This window comes from Manis javanica, chromosome 3 (assembly GCF_040802235.1).
Source record: "Manis javanica isolate MJ-LG chromosome 3, MJ_LKY, whole genome shotgun sequence".
In the NCBI taxonomy this organism is placed as follows: Eukaryota; Metazoa; Chordata; class Mammalia; order Pholidota; family Manidae; genus Manis; species Manis javanica.
Window position 1 is genome coordinate 135,079,701 of NC_133158.1, and position 20,687 is coordinate 135,100,387.

At 37.2% G+C, this 20,687-nt stretch overlaps 1 protein-coding gene and 1 long non-coding RNA gene across 9 annotated transcripts in view; one reads left to right on the forward strand and one right to left on the reverse strand.

Annotated features, from left to right (window-relative positions):
* Positions 1–1,809: 1,809 nt before the first annotated feature.
* On the reverse strand, positions 1,810–7,774 carry LOC118969225 (uncharacterized). The gene is made up of 3 exons (XR_005057167.2): positions 7,655–7,774; positions 5,628–5,730; positions 1,810–2,677 (listed from the first exon to the last, which is right to left on the reverse strand). It is a non-coding gene; the product is annotated as an uncharacterized lncRNA (long non-coding RNA).
* The window catches only part of PHC3 (polyhomeotic homolog 3), a 93,719-nt gene continuing 80,454 nt past the window's right edge, over positions 7,423–20,687 (forward strand). For 2 of the 8 annotated variants that reach the window (XM_073232097.1, XM_073232099.1), the window contains exons 1-5: positions 7,475–8,111; positions 9,921–10,086; positions 12,884–12,968; positions 13,652–13,807; positions 14,820–14,897. In XM_073232097.1, coding sequence (XP_073088198.1) covers positions 7,730–8,111; positions 9,921–10,086; positions 12,884–12,968; positions 13,652–13,807; positions 14,820–14,897 — 867 coding nt within the window. In that variant the 5' untranslated portion in view covers positions 7,475–7,729. The other 6 variants (XM_017654616.3, XM_017654618.3, XM_073232101.1 and 3 more) reach the window with 5 other exon arrangements.

The window sequence follows — 20,687 nt, forward strand, 5'->3', positions numbered from 1 at the left end:
CTTCCTAATTGTGTGACCTTGGATAGGTTACATAATAGCACTAAAATGAGTTTCCATTCAGCAAAATGGAGTTCAGGGTTACTTACTTCATGGGTTTGCTGTGCAAATTAGATGGATACTGTATTAGAGCACAAAATAAGTATTTAACATCTGTAACCTCCTCTTTCTTCCCTTAACCTCTTGTCACTGCTCTTTTAGGTGGAATTAATGTTGAGTGTAAAGGCAGGGCAGTGAAAAAAGACTGCCTTGTGTCCAAATGGCAAGAAATTCAGTGACGTTTAATGGTAAAGGCAGTTGGAAGCTGAGGAAGGAAGGTGTTTTCAAATCATAAAATAAAGACTCTGAAAACCAAAGAAAGAGCTCTAGATTTAGTCCTATGATTTTGTCCTGACTAAGCTAAAGTTTTAGGGGGAGTAGGAAAGTGAATATACTGGTCCAAGATGAAAGCAGAAGAAGGGTGACCTAGAATACACAACAGAGTTAGCTCCTGGGGCCTCAGGAGAGGACGCAGACTCAACTTCATTAAGTATAAACCAATGCAATGCTTCCATCTTAGAGGCACTTGACGTGGCCTATTTGACGATAACGGACTGTTAATGATTATGATATTTTATGACAGATTTTCTATATTTTAATTGCTTGCTCCAGAAAATATTTTGATAAAACCAAACCTTAGATGATTCCAGCAAAAGAAGGTGCTTATCGTGGGGGGCAGTACAATATCCATTCTAAGCACTATGTGGCAAAATTGAAACCTTGTCTTATTTTGACTCAAACAGATTGCATAACTTGTTATGTATTTATTTCCCTTTCAGAGCATAAAGGATGACAACTTTAACCTAACTCACTTCAAATATTATGAAAATAAATAAACATGTCAGAGTTCTTTGAAGTTCATTGATGGAAAATACCTTTTCATTATATAAACAGACAGTAAATTGTTATTCTTTTCCTGAATCAATTTTTAGTGTTCCCCACTCTAGTCCTGCCCTTAAACATTTCTACAATTACAAGAACAATGGAAAACCTTTTGAATTATTATTCTGAAAAAATGCCCCTGCAGCATATTGGTACTAAGAGTAAACTTAAACACATATACATAGTGCATAGTTACAAGAAACTTTTTCAAATAACAGTCACATTTAGATGAATTGATTTCTTCCAATAAAGATTAATGTTATTCCTGCTTTAATGATGATGAACTTGTTCAGAAAGGTTAAATGAATTACTTAAAAGCACCCAGCTGGAAATGGACAGGACCAGTGTTTAAACTAAGGTTCTTAACTCCCAATTGTAGACCTTGCCCATCTTCCTGCATTGAACTAGACAAAGATTCATACACACAAACCCACTCACACATATTTAATTACCTACAAAATGTTCCATACCTGTTACAAAGATTAGATTGCATCTGGGCCCTTAAATGTACTATACTGAGACAGAGGAAATTAATTGTTGAGTCAGTAGTATAGTATTGGCAATGATAAAATTATCAGCTTTTTAAATGCTTTTCTTCCATAAAACTACTTCAAAGCCATAACCCAAAATTTTTCTCAAAATAATATGTCAATATTATACAAATTATATGAATAAAACTATATATATATGCATATATGTATAAAATCATTATAGCAAAATCATTCTGAAATCAATGTACATCAGCTAAGATCTGTAAAAGTATTTAGTGTATTTAAAATACCACAAAATAATAATAATGGTTTATATCTTTCATCTTTAAAATTTAATTTGAGAATTAACCTTCATAATACCTAAATTAGGTTAAAAATGTATTAATCATGATTTTTGCTTTGTATATTTTATGATGCTTGTGAGATTTACAGTTTAGAGGAAAAAAATATGCAAGAAAAAGTAAACAAACACACAATTACAAACTGTGGTACCTGTTCCAAGGGAAATAATATTGTGTAGTGATAGAGAATAATGATAGGAAGCACTCTGTAAGCTGATCAGGGTGGCTGGTGCAGGGTGAGCAAGAGCAAACTCAGAGGTCTGCTAAATGGGAGGGGAAGCCACTAGAGGATTTGTGCAGGACAGTGCTCTGATCTGATTGACAGTTTGAAAAGCATACTTTGGCTGCTGAGTGGAGAATAGGCTGCAGAGGAATAAGAACAGAAGCAGGTGACCTGTCAGGAGCCTGTTGCAGCGGTGCAGGAGAGAGAGGATGGTGGTTTGGCGCAGGCTGATAACAATGGGTGGTGAGAAGTGTCAGATTTGGTTTCTGTTTTGATGATTTCACATGTGTCCACAGGACTGTGGCTGGAGATGAGATTATATTTTGAAGGTGAGAGATCACACAGCTAGTGAATAGCAAAGCCAGCATTCAAATCTAAGTTTGTGATACTAATGCCCTGCTTAAAACAACTCTTCTAGGCTGCCACAATACTAAGCAAATAGTAAGGCATAAAAACAGAATGGAAATGAAAGTACATGGCATCTTTAAATGTTTGGCGAGCACACATATGCTTGAAATAAGGCTTTGTGGCACAAGGCAAAAACTTTGGACTGGGTGGATAGGAGATCAGAGTGCCAATTCTGCTTTTGCCATGGATTCTTCCTCAGCATGGGTACATGATGTTTAATGTCTCTTCCAGCTTTAAGCTCCGTCTTTCTACTATTTAGCACCTGGAGTGATACAGCAGACTGCGTACAGTGCCACCTACAAGAGAGGTAAGACTGATAAGCATATGATTAATGTACTATTTATTACCACAAGAGCAGATGAGAGGTGGCAGGACCAGTGACTGTCTTTTCAGTTTTAATACTACTTAGTTTCATAAAAGTATTTGGTTTTGGTATACTACTTTCAAGGAAAAGAGAAAACAAGTCTATATATTGTGTTATTCTAATTTCCAGGATATATTAGAATTTTATGCTTCCTTCACCCAAATAGTCAAGCACTTATTCCCTCAACAAATATTTAAAACCTATTATTCGGCATACCCAGTAATATTAAATGAGCAAATCTGGTTGAAGACTATTTACTTTTTTAAAAAAGTTAAAAAAGGAAAAGAGGACTTTTTTTAGACTTCATATTTGGTTTTTTTAAGATTTCACAACAAACTTGTAAGGTGTTGTCATCCCCTCTTTTTTCACATTATGAAATTAAAACTTGAAGCAGTTCAATTACTTGCCCAAGGTGGCTCTCTTGGTAAAGCAGTGAGCCCAGTATTGAAATCAGGGTCTGCCTCACCACATAGGATCCTGTGAGAGCAATCACAGTCTAGCATGGATGTAGGATAGTGTGTGTGCTATACTAACTGTCCTGAAAGAGTCCAACATGGGGCGACAGATGGTCAAGAATAGAGGTCAGCAAATTTTTTCTGTAAAGGGCCTGATAGCAAGCAGCTCAGTGTAAGTGTTGCAACTACTCATCTCTGCCCTTGTAGCACAAATGCAGCCTTAGACAATACATAAATGAATGGGTGAGGCTGTGTTCCAATAAGACTTTATTTATGGACATTGAAATTTAAACTTCACATAATTTTCACTTGTCACAAAATGCTATTCTTCTTTTGACTTTTTTTCCCCAATCATTAGATGATATTAAAACCATTCTTAGCTTAAGGGCTGTACAAATACAAGTGACAGGCTATATTTGGCATGTGGGCTTGTGTTAGCCAGTTAAGGCTGCTATAACAAATACCACAGACTGGGTGAAACAACATACAATTATTTCTCACAGTTCTAGAGGCTGGGAAATCTAAGAATAAGGTGCTGGCAGATGTGGTTCTGGTAAGAGCCTTCTTCCTGGTTTGCAGATGGCCACCATGTTGCTGTATCCTCACAAGGCAGAAAAAGGGATCATCTCTCTCATGCCTCTTATGAAGGGCACCAATCTCATTTATGAAGGTTCCATCCTGATGGCCTAATTACCTCCCAGAGGTTCCAAATACTATCCCATTGGGGATTAGTGCTTTAATATATGAATTTTGGAGGGGACACAAACATTTAGTCCATAGCAGTTTATGAGGGCTTCCTTGAAGAGCTCTGCAGTCTGTTTTTCTCTGTAGGCCAGGTCTTACAGTGGGAACCACAGCCACTGAATTAGGAGACCTAGATACAACAGGAGTAATTGAATCCTAGGGTGGTGGGGGCCAAGTGGCAGCACTCAGCTACAAAAGGCAAGGTAGGCATGGTTACTGTGATGGACAGCAGAGTCCAAGCAGCAATCAGAACAGTCTGACTTGTGCAGACCTGTATCATTGGCTGGTTGATTATGGCACTTCTAGAAGTAAAATAGATGGGAAGCCTTGAATAGTTATCCGTAGAAAAGTTCTAAGTCAATAAACAGAAGTCTAACCTAAATCATGAAAACAGAGTCACAGCTCCTCAATCAATTCCCAGACTCCAGCCAAGTTTACAGACCTCAAAAACCGTTAAATGAAGGGGAGACCACATTACCTAGAAGGACACTGATACACTGTTGGCCTCTTTGGATATTGGAGGCAACATATTCTTCATTTGAGTGTGTTACCCCATCCCATTTACCAAGTGACCTAAAAAGCTGCTAGTTTTGAGTGGGGCTCAGAACAAGAGAAGGTTCTGCAACAGGTTGAGGTTGCTGGACAAGCTGCTTTGTGCTTAGGCCATATGATCCAGCAGATCCAGTGGTACACAAAGTACATGCAAGTGGCAGATAGGGATGCTGTTTAGAGCCTTTGGTAGGCCCCTCTAGGTGAATTACAGTGTGGGCCTTTAGGATTTTAGAACAAAGCCCTGCCATTCTCTGCAGATAACTACTCTCCTTTTGAGAAACCGCTCTTGGCTACCAGGCCTTAGAGACTGAACGCTTAACTACAGGTCACCAACTTACCATGCAACTTATGCTGCCAATCATAAACTGAGTGTTATCTCGCTTACAAAGCCATAAAGGAGTGCATAGCAGCACTCCATCAACAAGAGGAAGAGGAATATATGTGAGAAGACTGAGTAGGCTGTGAGGGCACAAGTAAGCTATTTGAAGAAGTGGCGCAAATGCCCACGGCCAACACTGTTGCTCATGGCCTTCTCTCTCCACCAGTTTATAGTGAGAGGGTAGCAGTCTGTAAAACAGGAAAAGAATCCTCACTAGACACTGAATCTGCCAGCACCTTGATCTTGGGCTTCCCAGCTTCCAGAGCTGCGAGAAATAATGTTTGTTGTTTAAGCTACCCAGTCTATGGTATTTGTTCCAGCAGCCCACATTGACTAAGACAGAAATAGTAGTTTGTCAACCTCTGATCTACAGTCCGGACAGGCCTGTCAAATAGGACTTTCTGTAATGATAGAAATGTTTATATATTTGCATGGTGCAATATAGTTATCACTAGCCACATGTGGTTATTGAGCACTTGAAGTGTGACTAATACAACTAAGAAACTAAATTTTAATACAGTCCACACTTCCATTACTGGAGTCCTTATCTCTTCTCTATAGATTAGCACAGTTTCTCAGTTTCCCTGTCTCCATCTCTAATCCATCCTTTACAAAGCTTGAGGGATTTTTCTGAAATCAAATAGGATCCTAGCACTTTAATGGTTCCTGGAAATGTTAGAAAGAATTTCAACCTGCTGCACGCCACATAAATCCTTTTCTTAGGAAATTGCAGAGGTAAAGAAAACACTTACCTCTGTTTGATCAGATAAGTAATGATCAATTCCTTTGGAGTAGTCCTTTATCATACTTTGTCTCTTCTAATATTTCACACAGTAGCTTGCTGAATGATGCAGGCTTTGGAGATGGAAAGCTTAAATTAGAACCCCAGTACTGGCAAATTCTGGCAGTCACCAGGGGCACTTAGTCACCTTGAGTCTCACTATACTTTTGTGCTAAATGGGAACGATGATAACCATATCACAGGGTTGTTGTGAAGATCAAATGAGCTTGTGGCAATCCTCTGCATTTAGTAAAAGGCTATGCAAGTGTTAGTTCTGTTTTGGGTTTTGAAATGTTTCTAAAAAGCAATATTGGTGTGATTTTTACATGACGCATGTTGTGACTTAAAGCCAATCTGCACAAGGTGACAATATAGATATAGGCCTTACATGTTCAAGGAAAGGATGGGTGAAAAGGAACAATTTTGGCCTATTCATTCCAAACACTCCTTTGAATTATGCATCTTTCCAGGTTTAGGTCTAAGACTGTGCTTTCTTCACTTTTATTTTCTACACAACAATTTCAGCAGTACGTATGCACAATGGACATTGTTGATTTTTGAGGGCTGAGTGACAATGACCTCATAGGAGCATACCAGAAAAGAAAGAAAAAGTAGTAATACAGGGACTTTTCATAGGGAACTTTCTCAGTAAGTTCTCCAAGGAGTAGTAGGAAGAAGGACACTGCTCTCAGAGAAGCAAGTGAGGTAAAGAAACAATGTTATCAGATCAGGAAAGGAGAAAAAGGGACAATTGAGCTTACAAAGGAAATGTTCTTTTCTCTTCCCTAGGGAGATCCTGAAACACAAGATTTCTAAGATAAGTAAACTTTTCATTAGAACACATTGCACTTTATGATGGATTTATATCAATACGTCATTTCTCAGTACTTGAAACTAGTGCAACTCCACCATTTTAAGAAAGAAAAAGAAGACATCATTTGTGATCAGTATACTTTCTTCTGTGAAGGGCAGTAAAGATTTATTATTCTTTGAAATTAAGGTTTCCAAAGCACTAAATGGATCTGTTTCATAACACTATATTGCATGGATATCTCTATATCTACACTCCACTTTCCAGATTAAGACTTTTTGGAGAGGGACTTTTTATATTCATCTTTATGTTTTGTCTCACTCTGCTACAGAGTAGGGGCCATACATACAGTAGCGGACTGGTGGCTATTCCTGCTTGTTTCCTGTGGTATTCAAGTTTGCAATCCCTCTCTCAAGAGCTCAATAAATTCATGCTTAAGACATAAATGATGTTTATAGGATAATCAGAATGATTCCTTAACCAGCCACCTCACCGCCATCCAGAACACTATCTTTGAACCCAAGAGAGAAACTGCTGGTTCAGACCTCCAAACTCCAAAGTGCCACAGTAACAAGCCCTGGAGCCACCACAGCATTCCCGTTCCCTCTGAGACCCAGGCAGCCAATCCTGGCGCTATTTTCTTTCATTTCACTTTTCATGGTTTGTATAGGTTTTGGTATATTTCAGATGTTCTTCAAAATTTAAATTTAATAGTATAAGCAGAACTTCTCATATCTTGGTTACAGACCCTTTTCCAAGAGGAAGAAGACCCTAGGTAAGAGAGCTAAGAGTTGGAGGTGAGACACAGGTAACAATTGGGGAACCCGGGTCAATTCCGCGAGCCAGCAAGGGCCGAAGTTGACGGGGATTTGGAAGCCGAGGACTCCACGTGACCTCGGGGGCCCGGGGCTAAGGCGACCCCGCCTCCCCGGCCGCCGCCGGGGGGCGCATGCGCAGTTCGTGTTAGTGATGGAGGAGAGAAGATGGCGGAAGCGGAGTGAGTGACTTGCTGGTGACTGATGTCGCAACCGGGGGGCGAGTGGGGACAGCGACACGTCCCCCAAGGGGAAAGCTCAAGGGTCTTTCGGCGGGCAGTACAGGGAGAGGGAGACCCGAGAGCTTCCTTATAGTGGAAGAGTCCGCTTGGCCAGTCGGGGGTGGGAGGCGAGCTCTAAGGGTCCAGTTACCTCAAGGCGGAAGCTCCCCTTCCGCTGTCTGGTCCCTGATTAGCGGGACCCTGCGCACATGGTCACCCGTGGGTGATGAGCCCCGGTAGGCCCCTCAGGCGCTGTCACCCCTGCAAGTGGGCCGGGCGGGCAGCCTTGTCACGGCCGCCTGCGCCGGGGGTCCGCGGAGACGGTAGCGCCGGGCGGGCACTGGCAGGCCTCCTTTGCACTCCCCTCCTTTCCGCCCGGGCGCCACCCCACCGCCCTCAGTGGAGAGCCCGAGACGTGGGGCTGCACACCGCCCTTCCGCGGCAGTCGTCGAGGTGTTGTCCCGGCGCGGGCCTTACAGAGGCGGGGGCTCTTGCAGGTCGGCCCGGGCTGGAAACACCGCGGAAAGAAGGATCTTCTTTCCCTCGGGTCTCCAGCTGCAGTGTTGATGCCTCCCTAGAGGGCTTCTTTCCTGTGTGGCGGTGTGATGGTATGCTTAGTTAGCGACTCAAACTTAGTGTTTCCTGGGTAGGCCTCGTGCACCAGGACTGCAGGCTGTATTTTGCAGGCATTACTGTACGTAAACAGTGGAGTTACCAAAATAGTTGTTTTTGTGCCAGGTCTCCAAATGCAGTACAATGGTTCGGCCAGTTACACTCATTGATGTTCAGATTTGTGCCTAGAATTTGGATTCTCTGTGACCATTTTTGGTTACTTCGTGAACTGCGTGTTATAGGGTTTGGGTTTGAGGACATGGTTGTGCAGCGTAGCCCTCTAAAAAGACCAGAATTGAAGCTGGCTGTTTGCGTTATCACTGGTAGGTGGTTCGGAAGTGTTAATGACATCCAGTAATTTGTTAACAAGTTTATTTACCTTATCTACTACTAAATCTGTGAGGTGTTGAACAGTCACCATATGATACTCTGATTTGATGACTGGATGGCAGTTTGAAAAACTATATGAAAAAGCCCCAGAATCCTCACGATGTGAGTCATTTACTAATCAAAAAAGTTAGTAAGAGTCAGCTTCACCCTGCCTTTTTCCTTTCGCTTTTCCTCTTATTAGAGTTTTTTTTAATCCTTGAAGAGGATATAAATACTATTTACATAAATAATAATATAAAGAACAAAGAAAATTTGTCCATAAAAAGACAACATATGGGAATAGTGTATGTGTACACAATTAGTGCTGAATTCCTTTGTCTTTTCAAGTGAAGTAGAAAGTGTTCTTGTTATGTTCTTGTCAGTGCTGCTAATGTGAGTTGGGTCAGTTTTGTTTCTCAGAAGGAACAACAGATAAGAAAGGCAGATAAAACCAGGATATTCTTAAGTGTGCTTTTCACCATTGTGGTGTACTTCTAAACCCACAAAAACATCTGTAGTTCTCGTTTCTAACAGTATTGAGGCCTAGTAAGAATGGATTTCAAATGTAGCTTGAATTTACTCAGATACAGATCCTCTATTTAGTAGAATTTTCTACCAACAACAGTGAAGTGAGTTTGTAATAGTGGAGGGAGAAGAATGAGAAAGTCTGGTATAAAAATATACTTGATTGTGCATACATGAGGAAAGTGACAAAATTATGCTGTTTTCAAAATTTGAAGCAATTCTTTGTGAAGAAGGTGTTTGATAAGAAAGTGGGGAAATTAATGGAAGCTGCTTCTCTATTTCCCCAGGGTCATTTGCTTATAACTCAGAGGTATTAGATGTAGTAAGGACAAATGTTGTCAACTAATTAGGAGAAAATCCAGCATGAGTTAATAAACAATTATTTTTTATTAGCTGATTTCCTAAGAGAACGTATTTTTAAAGTCAAGTATATATGGTAACCAAAGACTAAGCTAATTAACCTAAGACCTTAGGCATCCTACTTTAATGTATAGATAATAATGACTTTAATTTGTAATTAGTATGGTCAAAAGAATGTAAATAAATATTTTCAAGTACCCTGATGTTGCTTAAATTTTTATTTACCTAGGTAGTTCTGTTCTCTCACCGCCTGTTCTGGTTTCAAAATACTCATTTTTCAATAATGAAAACGTAACTTTGGTGAAGCTTTGTCCGAGTTAGTATCCTGAATCATTTGAATTCAAATGTAGTAGGTATTAACTATTAAATAGTCTGTATGTTTGTGAAGTACTTGTCTCTTTTGTTTATGATGACTGTGTATATCTGTATTTTGTGAGGGCCTTCTTAGAAATTTAGACTGTTGCTGATTATTTCTTTGGAGTAATAAAATATTCTTTAAAGTCCATAAGATAATGCTTTTGTCAATACAAACCCTTTGTGTTATCTGCCAGATTTAAGGACCACAGTGCAGCAATGGATAGTGAACCAAACCCTGGAACATCTTCTGTGTCGACAACAACCAGTAGCACCACTACCACCACCATCACCACTTCTTCCTCTCGAATGCAACAACCACAGATCTCTGTCTACAGTGGTTCAGACCGACATGCTGTACAGGTATTTCAGTTACAATGATGGGTAGGCTAAAACTTAGGATGTCATTACTTTCTGCTTAAACCAGATGAATCTATTGTTTCATATCATCAAATGAGTTACATGGCATCCTCTAAATGAGTACAGTTAGAATTGTTAATGTTTGAAATAACGAAAAAATTATTTAATAATCACTCCATTGAGAGGGCTTACATTTGTCAGCATGTAACTTATAAAAAATATGTCAGGAAAATTGTAATTTGAAGGTCCCTATCTGCTGTTACAATGTGGAGACACTCAACCTAGAGCCCTAACATGTAGAGTAGCTCTAGGTTTTTCTGGGATATTTTTGAACCCAAAATATATATTTAGGGAGATCTATTCAGGTCTATAGATGTGTTAAGAGGTTCATTTTAAATCCAAGTGGCCTGAGAGATCTAAGTAGGAGGATCCATTCTACAGCTCTTAGTGGGCAGAGAGGGAAGGGATATTTAAGTAGGAAAAGTCTTAGACTCTTCACTTAGTTGAGAAAATTAATTTTACTTGGTTAACTTTTATAATAATGTGGAGGTTGAGGCAATATGATATTGCATAAAAAAGACATGGGCATTACAGTCTGATTTGCTCTTTGAATTAAATTTTCTTTATCATTAGTAGCTATGTAGCCTTGGATAAGAGGCATAATCTCCCTGAGCCTCATGAAGCTGTAAAGTGAGGCTAAGGCCACCTACTTTGTTAGTTATTATGAGGATTAAAGGAAGCATCTAGAACTGTGCACATTTTATATATACCTTATAAATAAAAATAGCTAATACATGTTGAATAATTGCTGGGTGCCAAGATTTTGATAAATGCTTTACATGGGTTATCTCTTTTAATCTCACCACTCCTCTGTGAAAGGATACTGTTATTATCTCTGTTGTACAGATGTGAAAACTGATGTTTTAAATAGGCTAAATAACTTTCCTAAACTCACATTGCTTGCTAGTTCTCTGATTTTTGAGATGTGCTCTTAAACACTCTGTGACTTGTTTTTTTCCATTATACCTGTTTAATCTCCAGAATTCCCATAATTTCAGTCTACCCTGAAAATAACTTGCTTGAGATACAGTTCTCTCCCTGCTCTATTTTTCTTGAGTGGATATCCCAGTATAATGGCTATTTAACTGTTTTACGGTTTAGGATTCTGAAGTTACCAGGGTGTGGAATCAGAACTGTTGGAGACCAGTCAGTTCAGCAAAAATTCAGACTAGAGTGCAGAATGTATTTTTAATGTTCAACTTTCTCTGAGGCAAGAGATACAGGGAAGAGTACCTAGATCTTTGAGCATACAGATGATGTAATATTTTAATATGCCATTTCATTCTCTAGTTTTCCCTAAGCCAAATGTATTAATAAAAAATAAAGCATTACTGGACATTCTTACAAGATCATAGAATTACTTCCCTCAACATGTAATTAAATCAATATTTACTGAACTACCTAAGTAGTTTGTTAATACCTTTCAGCTTTCTTTATTAGTTCTGTGAATTCTCTTTACCCTCCCTGTTCTGCTTTAGAGGAACAAAATAAGAACAATGTGTGGTACCTTTAACTTGTATTTTAAGAGTTGCTCTCCTAAGAGTGTAGCATTTAATGGTAATGAAAGACTATACTGAGAATAGAAAAGATCATTACACTCTGACAAAAATGTGTATCAAGTAGATTATTCATTTGTTAGTTTGATGTTATAATTTCATTATAGTTTTAGAAGAACATTTATAGATATACGTGACCTAAAAGTCATTGTAGTCTAAATCACTTAATGCTGGTCTGTAGTCCCCAGTAGCTAGGGGTCAGAAGCCTACACTGATTTTGTGACAGGAGTCTATAGTTGGAGAGATGAGATATGAATACATGAGAGTAAACAACACAAGGATATATGCTTTCTTGACATTAAAGAGATTCATGGCTTTCTGATTCATGGTATTCTAACTCAGACCTTCAAATTGTAGGATCATGATTCTGTTTCTTCCTTAGCTCTGAAAACTGTGGTTTGATGGTCAGATTACGGTTCTGTACTGTGTCAGAATCACTGTGGGCATGATGTGACTTCGGGATTTGGGTGCAGAGGGCTGGCATGGTCTGTCTGACTTACCCGTTTGGACAGAGAAAGGATTTAGAATACTTGAATTTCCTATACTTAGGAAGTTTCAGTCTCAGATTTTATACTTTACTGATATCCACAGTAATTAACACTTTTCCAGGAATTACTTTTTAGTAAGAATAGTTTTATTCTATGTTGAAACAATTGAAACAAGGAAGCTTGAAATTTAAAAAGCATTTTAAAACTTTTGAAAAAATAATTATTTAGTAATTTTCTAAAAAAGAAATAGTTTTATCATTTTATGTGATTATTAATATAATATCTATTCATTGTTAAGTTTTCTCAGACACTTACAGCAGTACAAAAAAGAAGGTAAAAATCCCCTCTAACTATCCGTTGGTAGACTTTAATGTTTTCCTGAATATTCTTTCAAATATTTTAATATGAAAATACTACTTACTCTATACACTCAAAAAACAGTAACCTGTTTTTTTCACCTAGTGATATATTTGGGAATTAAAAAAAGATACATAGATACACAGTTGACCCTTGAACAACATGGAAATTAGGGGCATGGATCTCCCATGCAGTGAAAATTCACATGTAACTTTTGACCTCCCCAAAACTTAACTACTAATAGCCTACTGTTGATTTTGTGGTAGTAAATGATAAAATAGATTCTTTATATATATTTTATGCATTATGACATACCTTTTTCTTTTTTGATATTTCTAGGCTACATGGTTCATCTGCATGTATTTTCAAATTATTGCAAATTTCCAGAAATTTTTCCAAATACATTTATTGGAAAAATCCACATGTAAGTGAACCTGCACAGTTCAAACCTATGTTGTTCAGAGGTCAACTGTATATGTGTTGTTTGGTACAGAAGCTATTAACTGCATGTGGCTATTTATATTAAATTTAAGATCCAGAAAAGTTAAAAACTCAGCTCTTCCATTGCACTAGCCTTACTATTAAAAGTGCTCAGGAGGCACATGTGACTAGTGGCTACTGTATTGGACAGCACTGGTCTACATTACTCCTTGTAATGGTTACAGGGTTATACATAAACCTTTTGATACCCAAGCCCTGAATTCTACCACATTTTATCTAAAATGGTTATGCCAGTTTGCATTCTTACTAACAGTGTATGAGAATATCTATTTCCCCACTTAGTAGTAATAGTCTTTCAAATCTATCTATCTGAAATCTGGAAAATAATATCTTGTTTTAATTTGTAAATTTTGACTACTAATAAGATTGAACATTTTTTTCAAATGCTTATTTTCAAATGCTTTTTTCTTCTGTGAATTACCTCTACTGGATAATTTTAATTTTAGTGAATTAGTAAATTCTAGTAATATGTAACTAGGAGAGACTGTGTTAATAAGCTTGATAACATTGAATATCAAAGCAGTGAAATTTTAAACTGCCACTTTTTAAAAATTTTATTTTATGGTTAAGATTATCATCTGACAGTGGTTCAATTGACTTACCCAGGTAATTCAGCAGGCATTGCATCGGCCGCCTAGCTCAGCTGCTCAATACCTTCAGCAGATGTACGCAGCCCAACAGCAGCACTTGATGCTGCACACAGCAGCTCTCCAGCAGCAGCACCTGAGCAGCTCCCAGCTTCAGAGCCTTGCTGCCGTTCAGGTAAGACTGAAGTAAGTTAAGAATTTATGAGACCAAAGTTGACAATATCTGCAGATAATTACTGAAAAACAAGTACATCGGGTGTTATTTCAGAGTTCTTAGATGTCCTGTGATTTTTTTCTTAAGGAAATGTAATAGGCTGCCACATTAATTTAAGTGTAAGGATGTTTTACATGTTGCCCTTTGCTAGCCCTGTCCCACTGCTTTTTCTGTACACTGTGGAAATGTCATGCTGTTGTCATGACTTGGTGTGTAAAATTCCAGACTCAGCAGTGCATAGTTACCTGAATCATGTTTACATTTTAACAATAAAAGGTTTCTGTTGTTTTTTATTATGTACACAATTTACACTCGCTAAAAAACTCAAACAGTATATAATTATTTATAAGAATAAAGTATAAGTGTTCCTAATCCACACTCATTGCTGTTTTTTTCTCTTCAGAGGTGGCCAGTATAACAGTTAAATATGTATCCCTCCAGAAATTTTCTATAGGAAAATATGTATGTGCACCTCTAAAATCCAACTGTACTATCCCTACTGGTAACAGGATGATTTTATAATTAAATACTTATGTTTTCAAAAGATTTTCATTGTTATTCTACTGTGTATTTATATAAAACTACAGTCTGAGATTTAATCTTGAATCTCTTCACTAGAGGAGGATCTCAGTTGAACTAAACCTGAAAAAGGTTTATTTTTACTAGAATATTTCTATTAATAGGAATATTTTTGTTGTTGGTGTGGTGATTCCACTTCAAAGAAGAGACTTGTAGAGTAAAACTGACAAGTGCAGCTGCTAAAATAAGATTAGCCTTTGGGGCCTCTGTTTTTACATTCAGCTTTGTCTTTTTTTCTTAATCTGCCCTAAACTTAATCCATGTGGACTAGAAACTGAATTGGTTCATGCATAGATAAAAGTTTTGACTTTTATTATGGTTTTGTGGTAGTCTGATAATAGAAAGTTTTTAACTTCCGGTTTTTATAGACATTATAAAGATCTCATTATTTTAGGCAAGTTTGTCCAGTGGAAGACCACCTACATCCCCCACAGGAAGTGTCACACAACAGTCAAGTATGTCCCAGACATCTGTAAGTGCCCTAAGTTTTTTCCTGGATTTAAAATTTTTAATTGTTTTTTTTCCCAAAAGTAAAGTGTTAAATGTTTACAAAGCTGTTACTGTATACTTATTGAACACATTTAAATGCATTTAATAGCAAGGTTGATGAAGTCCAAGAATTCAGAACTAATTGTTAAACTGAAAATCTGAGTCTTACAAATGTTTTTGTATTTCTTACACCTGCTTTCCACTGATTGTGTTCAGATCTTACATGGTTCTAAATGATTGCAGCTTTCAGTGTGTATTGAAAGCCTGAAATATACAATGCAGGGGTATTAGGCCATGCATTTACTGTGATAAAATAAAGAATGTCATGTCCTTGGTTGACATCTAAACATTTTGAGCTTTTTCTGTGGAATTCACATTTTAGAAATTTTATTTTTCAATTTATGCTTAGTTAGCTGGGTCAAATTTCCAAGTATCCATTCATGATAGGATAATATATTTTGAGAAAGGAGTTAAAAAAAAAGCTGATTTGCTATATTGCACATATAGGGAAATTGTGCAAAGTTTCCCTGATTAAAAGAAATTTACAAGTGTGGTAATACTTGCTTTTTACTCCCTTATAATTTCATATGCAAGAATAATTAAATTTATTTATACCCTTTATTCAGATACACCAATTTTTAGTATTTTGGCTCATTGCTTTATCATTTGTTTTTTCTACATATATACATACTGTCTTTTTCTGAGCCTTTTGCAGGTAAGTTGAGACATGTTCCTTAACTATTAAGTACTTTGATGCTTTCCTAGGGACAGAGTCATTCTTTTACAGAGCCACATGAAAATGATCAAATTCAGGAAATTTAACATTGATACTGTGCAGTACATACTCAGATTTCATCAGTTGTCCCACATTTTTCCACCTCATCACTGTATGGTTATAGACCAGACAATTTTCTGTTGTAGGGGGCTATCCTGTGCATTATAGGGTGTTTAGTAGTGTTCTTAGTTTCTGCACACTAGATACCCAGTAGGCTATGGCCCTCCTCCTTCTCCCATACTGACAAGCAGAAATGACTCTAGGCACTGCCAAATGTTTCCTGGGGGGCAGAATTGCCCCTGGTTGAGAAACTGTTGAGATAACCTACTAATGTCCTTTCTAGCTATTTTTGCCTGATCCAGGATGGTAATACTTTGATACTTTATGAAATTGACTTCAGTAATGTATAGTTTGTAGGTTGCTAAGAAGTTGAAAATGAACTCTTGCTGTATTTCTTTAGCTAAGGTTGTGATCTTTGCTAAGCACATGTATGGTGAGCATATAGTTATTTTTCTGGCTGCTTTGACATTTTAATTAAAAAATTCTTTTTTTGGCATGGAAGTATCCTGGAACATGAATAAAATTAGTTGAAAAAGAAATTAGTTATGACTTGAAAATGTTAGACTGCAGAAAATGAAGAATTTAAGTAATGTTATCTAGTCCTAAGCATTAATACTATAATTATGGTTATTAATGTCAGATATATTGTTAATTAATACATTGGTAGTTAAGGACTGGTAAACATTTTGTGAGCTGGTTAAAGTATAGACAAATTCTTCATTCTGTGAAATAATGGAATATCAGGATATGTCGGTATAGAGATATGTATTGAAAATCTTTTTCCTCTTCACCTTATTAAAAGGTATCCTTTTAAACTATTTTTCTCATTATGATTTTATGAATATGATTTTCACAGATATTATAATTCTAGTGATTGTGTTTATTTTTTATGACATTGTTAGTTCTACTTATCATAAACTAAGCAGCCTTGCCTGATGTAGTACCCCAGAACCTACTGGCTGTTGGGGGAAAAGAAGTAAGTTGGGAGAACAGATGCCCAGAGAAAAAAGGAATAATACATTGCATTTATTTTATTATCTGTCCCAGCTAAGCAGTAGCTCAAGTGAGTTAACTAGCAGTATAAATTACAGTACCCAAGGTAGCTTAGTAAATTTAGGTCATTCTCTAAAAGAGAGGCAGAGCATGGTATGGTAGCAGAAATCTCTAGGTAGTGATAATAATAACCTGGCAAGTAGCAGTCTAGTAGTTTTCAGAGTTCTGGTTATTTTGAGGTAGGTTTACAGATAACTGTGAAATGAGAGTCTTGGGGAAGGGTCTAGCTTCCAGGAATAAAAAGGGCTTTAAGGTAGGTTGTCAGGTTGGCGTTTAGTGTAGGAATGGGTTCCCAGTGGGGAAATGGAATATTATATATTTTTTTAAAATTGAGTTAAAAGTCCAGTCATTGCCACCTGGGGAAACTATATATGTAGAGAAAACTGTTGTTAATTGAATGCGTAGGTAATTAGCAGGTACCAGAGTTGCCTTTTCTCTCATTAGAACAGAAAGACTAGCTCTGGTCTTTTGGTGATAGTGAGGGTGGTGATTTTATGATTGATTGGCTCTAAAACTAGTTGGGACTGAGCCCTTTAGGTTGATGTTTTTGTTCTTCAACTGAACGGAAGTAAGATTTAGTTAAATTGGTTTGCTAAAATGAAATCTATACCAATTAAAACCTCTCTTGCAAAAAAAAAAGGATCAACAAAACTAAAAAACACAATGGTTGAAAATGTATTTCCACCATTTACTGTCAACCAGCTTTGTATTTGTGAAACACCAAAGGTTCTTTTTATATTAGTAAGATAAGGAGAATTCACAAAAATCCCTGCATCAATAGTTTTTCAATAGAAAGACTATTTTTGGCTTTTCAAAATAAGAAAATATATTTACCACGTTAGTAATAAAGAAATGTATGTAATAACAGCATTGACATACTATTTTCACTTTTCAAATTAGAAAACAAGGAGAAGCACTGAGATGATAATCCATTGTTGGCAAGGATGTGAGAAAGTAGGACTGCACTTGTACACTGTTAGTGGGAATGTAATTGGTGTAGCTTTTCTGGAGAGTTATTTGGCAAAGTATATGAAAATTTAAACTGCATTCCTTTTCACATAGCACTCTCATTTTTAGTGGTGTCATTTACTAAAAATATCATAATCATGCAAATATGCATGGGTTATAATAGTGAAAATTACAAATAATATAAATGTCCTTTAATTAAGGATTTGTTAAATAAATGATAGTTCATTCATCTGATAGAATACTATAGCTACTAAAAAATGCAGGATGTGTGTATACAGAGAAACTTAAGTTTTCTTTAGGTATTGAGTAAAAGCAAGAATGTATAGTATGATCTTATTTTAACTAGGTTATTTTGCTTTTCATTTCTGAAATTTCCATTTGGTTCATATATATATATATATATTTTTTTTTTTTTCTATTTGATGAAAATTTATATTTTCATTAGTTTCAGACAGGCTTATAATTGCTTTTTGGAGCATATTTATAATACCTCTTTCATCTTGGCATCTATTTATTTATTGTCTTTTTCATTCAGCTTGGGGTCTTTCTGGTCCTTGGTATGCTGAGTGATTTTTTTTTTAATATAACCTGGACATTATGAGTATTGTGTTATGAGATTATGTTTTGGCTAGATTCTAAAAGGGATCATGTGCCATCTCTTTATTGATAGGTTCCCTATTTGGTCTCTGCTGACACACAAGGGGGTGCTCCTTGTAATTGCTGAGGGGCAGTGAGAGTCTGGCTCCTCACTAGGCCTCCACTGAGTCCTCCCTGGCAGGGAGGAATAAGTGTGCTGTGTTACTGCCCTCCACGTGGTCCCCACTGATGCTGCAGGGATGGGGTGGGTAAGTGGTGGTGTTCTATTACTGTCTGTCTGGGATGGAAGTCCTGGCTCTCTACCTGGCCTTCTTTAATACTAACCCATTGGAGGGGTTGGGGGATTGAAGTAGGTCATTACAGCCCAGTGAAGATGGAAGTCTAGGTCTTTGTAGGTATGGGGGGTATTTTCTGTGTTGGCTGGAGTAGAGCAATTATTGTCTAAAAGTTTTCTATGTTGCTAGACTGTCCCTTTCCTGGTCCTTTGACTAGAAAGAGTGGGCTTCCATTGGGGCTTTTTTTTGCCTGTACTCATTGGTGTTTCTAGGTTACCGATTTCTTTACCTTCAAGTTTGGGTTATAGGAGACAAAGAAAACCCAGGGATCTTGCAACCACATTGATTGACTGGATCCTGAGGTCCCTAGACAGTCTGCTTTTCTCCTCCTTTTGGCATGTTCTTATGTTTATTTTATATGTAACATCTAGGGTTTTAGTTGTACTTAGGGGGAGGAATAGGGAAAACTGTGTCTTCTTGGAATCAGATTCTTGTCATTTAACTTATTTTTTTTTAAAGTTATCTATTGTTATCTGATTATGCAGGAAGAAAATCTATAATACACAACAAACTGTTAATCAGTGATTATCCCTGAGGAAATAAATTGAAAAACTTTATTTTGTTAATTTTTATATTGTTTAAATAAAACAAGAATATACACTTGTCTAAAAAACTCAGATGTATAGAGTAAAAGTGACATCTCCCTTCAGTAGTCCCTTTGCCCTCACAAAGTTTTGTCTGAAGCTTTTGTATCTTATTATGGTGCATTTCTGTACATAAATGTAAAAAGACAGGCTGATGGTTAATTTGTTTTAATTTAAGTGCCATCATTTTATATATACTTTTTCTTCTAAGTCTTTGAGCATTTTCAGTTGGAAAGGATTATGTGGCTAGAAATTGAACCTTGAGTTTCTACAGGACTCCAGGGGCTGTTTGTATCTCATTTCCTTTCCCTTTCTTTGTTGCTTTTTGGCCCTGGAATCTACATTAATCCTAGGTGTTTTGACTTTAATTCATTGTACTTTTCCGTCGGAAAGGGAAAAACCTTATTTTGATAGCTTTCTAGTTACGGTGCTAGAAAGGTAAGCTTTTGATGCTCAGTTAATAACCCGTATTCATTCATACAGTCACTCATACATTCAACAGATATTTATTGTCCATTTAATATGTGCCGAACACCCTTCTAGGTGCTGAGAATACAGCAGTACAATACACAAAATCTCTTTCCTTATGTAGCTAGGGATAGACAGATAGTAAACTGGTATATAGTATGTCAAATGGTGGTAAGTGCTATAGAGGAACATAAAGCAAGGAAGGGGAAAGGGATGAGGGAATTTGTTATTTTAATTAAGGTAGTCAGGGAAAACATTGCTAATAAAGATGGTATTTAAAGGAGGTAAGGGAGGCAAACATGCTCAAGGAATAGAAAGGAGGGCAGCATGGCTAGAGTGGAATGAGAGTGGGCATATGGTTTAGAGATAATTTTAAAGAGGTAATCCTGTCCTTTAAAGAGGACATCTTTAAAGAGATGTCCTGCGGATCTCATTGTAATCCAATCATGAGGAGATCCTAAAATCCTTGGGTTTTACTCATTGTGAATTCGGAAGCTATTGGAGAGTTATTTCAGTAGAGAAGTGACATTGTCTCACACAGGCATTTTTTTTTTTTTAGCTTAACCTACAATATTGAAAGTGGGTTATGGGAGGCAAAGATAGAAGCAAGGAGACCAGTTAAGTAGTTGTTACAGTACTCCAAGAGATTGGTACCTTGGACCATGGTGGTGACAGTAGATGTGGAAAGTGGTTGGCCAGATCTGAATATTTTTTCTCCAATATTTAAGTACAGAAATTTGTATATGTTTTGAAAGTAGAGCTTGCAGGAGATGCTGATGGACTGATTAAAAGATGTGAGGAAAAGCAGAGAGTCAAGGATATCTGTAGTAGTTTGACCTGATTATCTGGAAGGATCTGCCCAAGCATGTGTTGTAGAAGAAAATTAAGAGTTAGGTTTTAGACATTTTAAGTTGGTGGTGTACATTAGATAT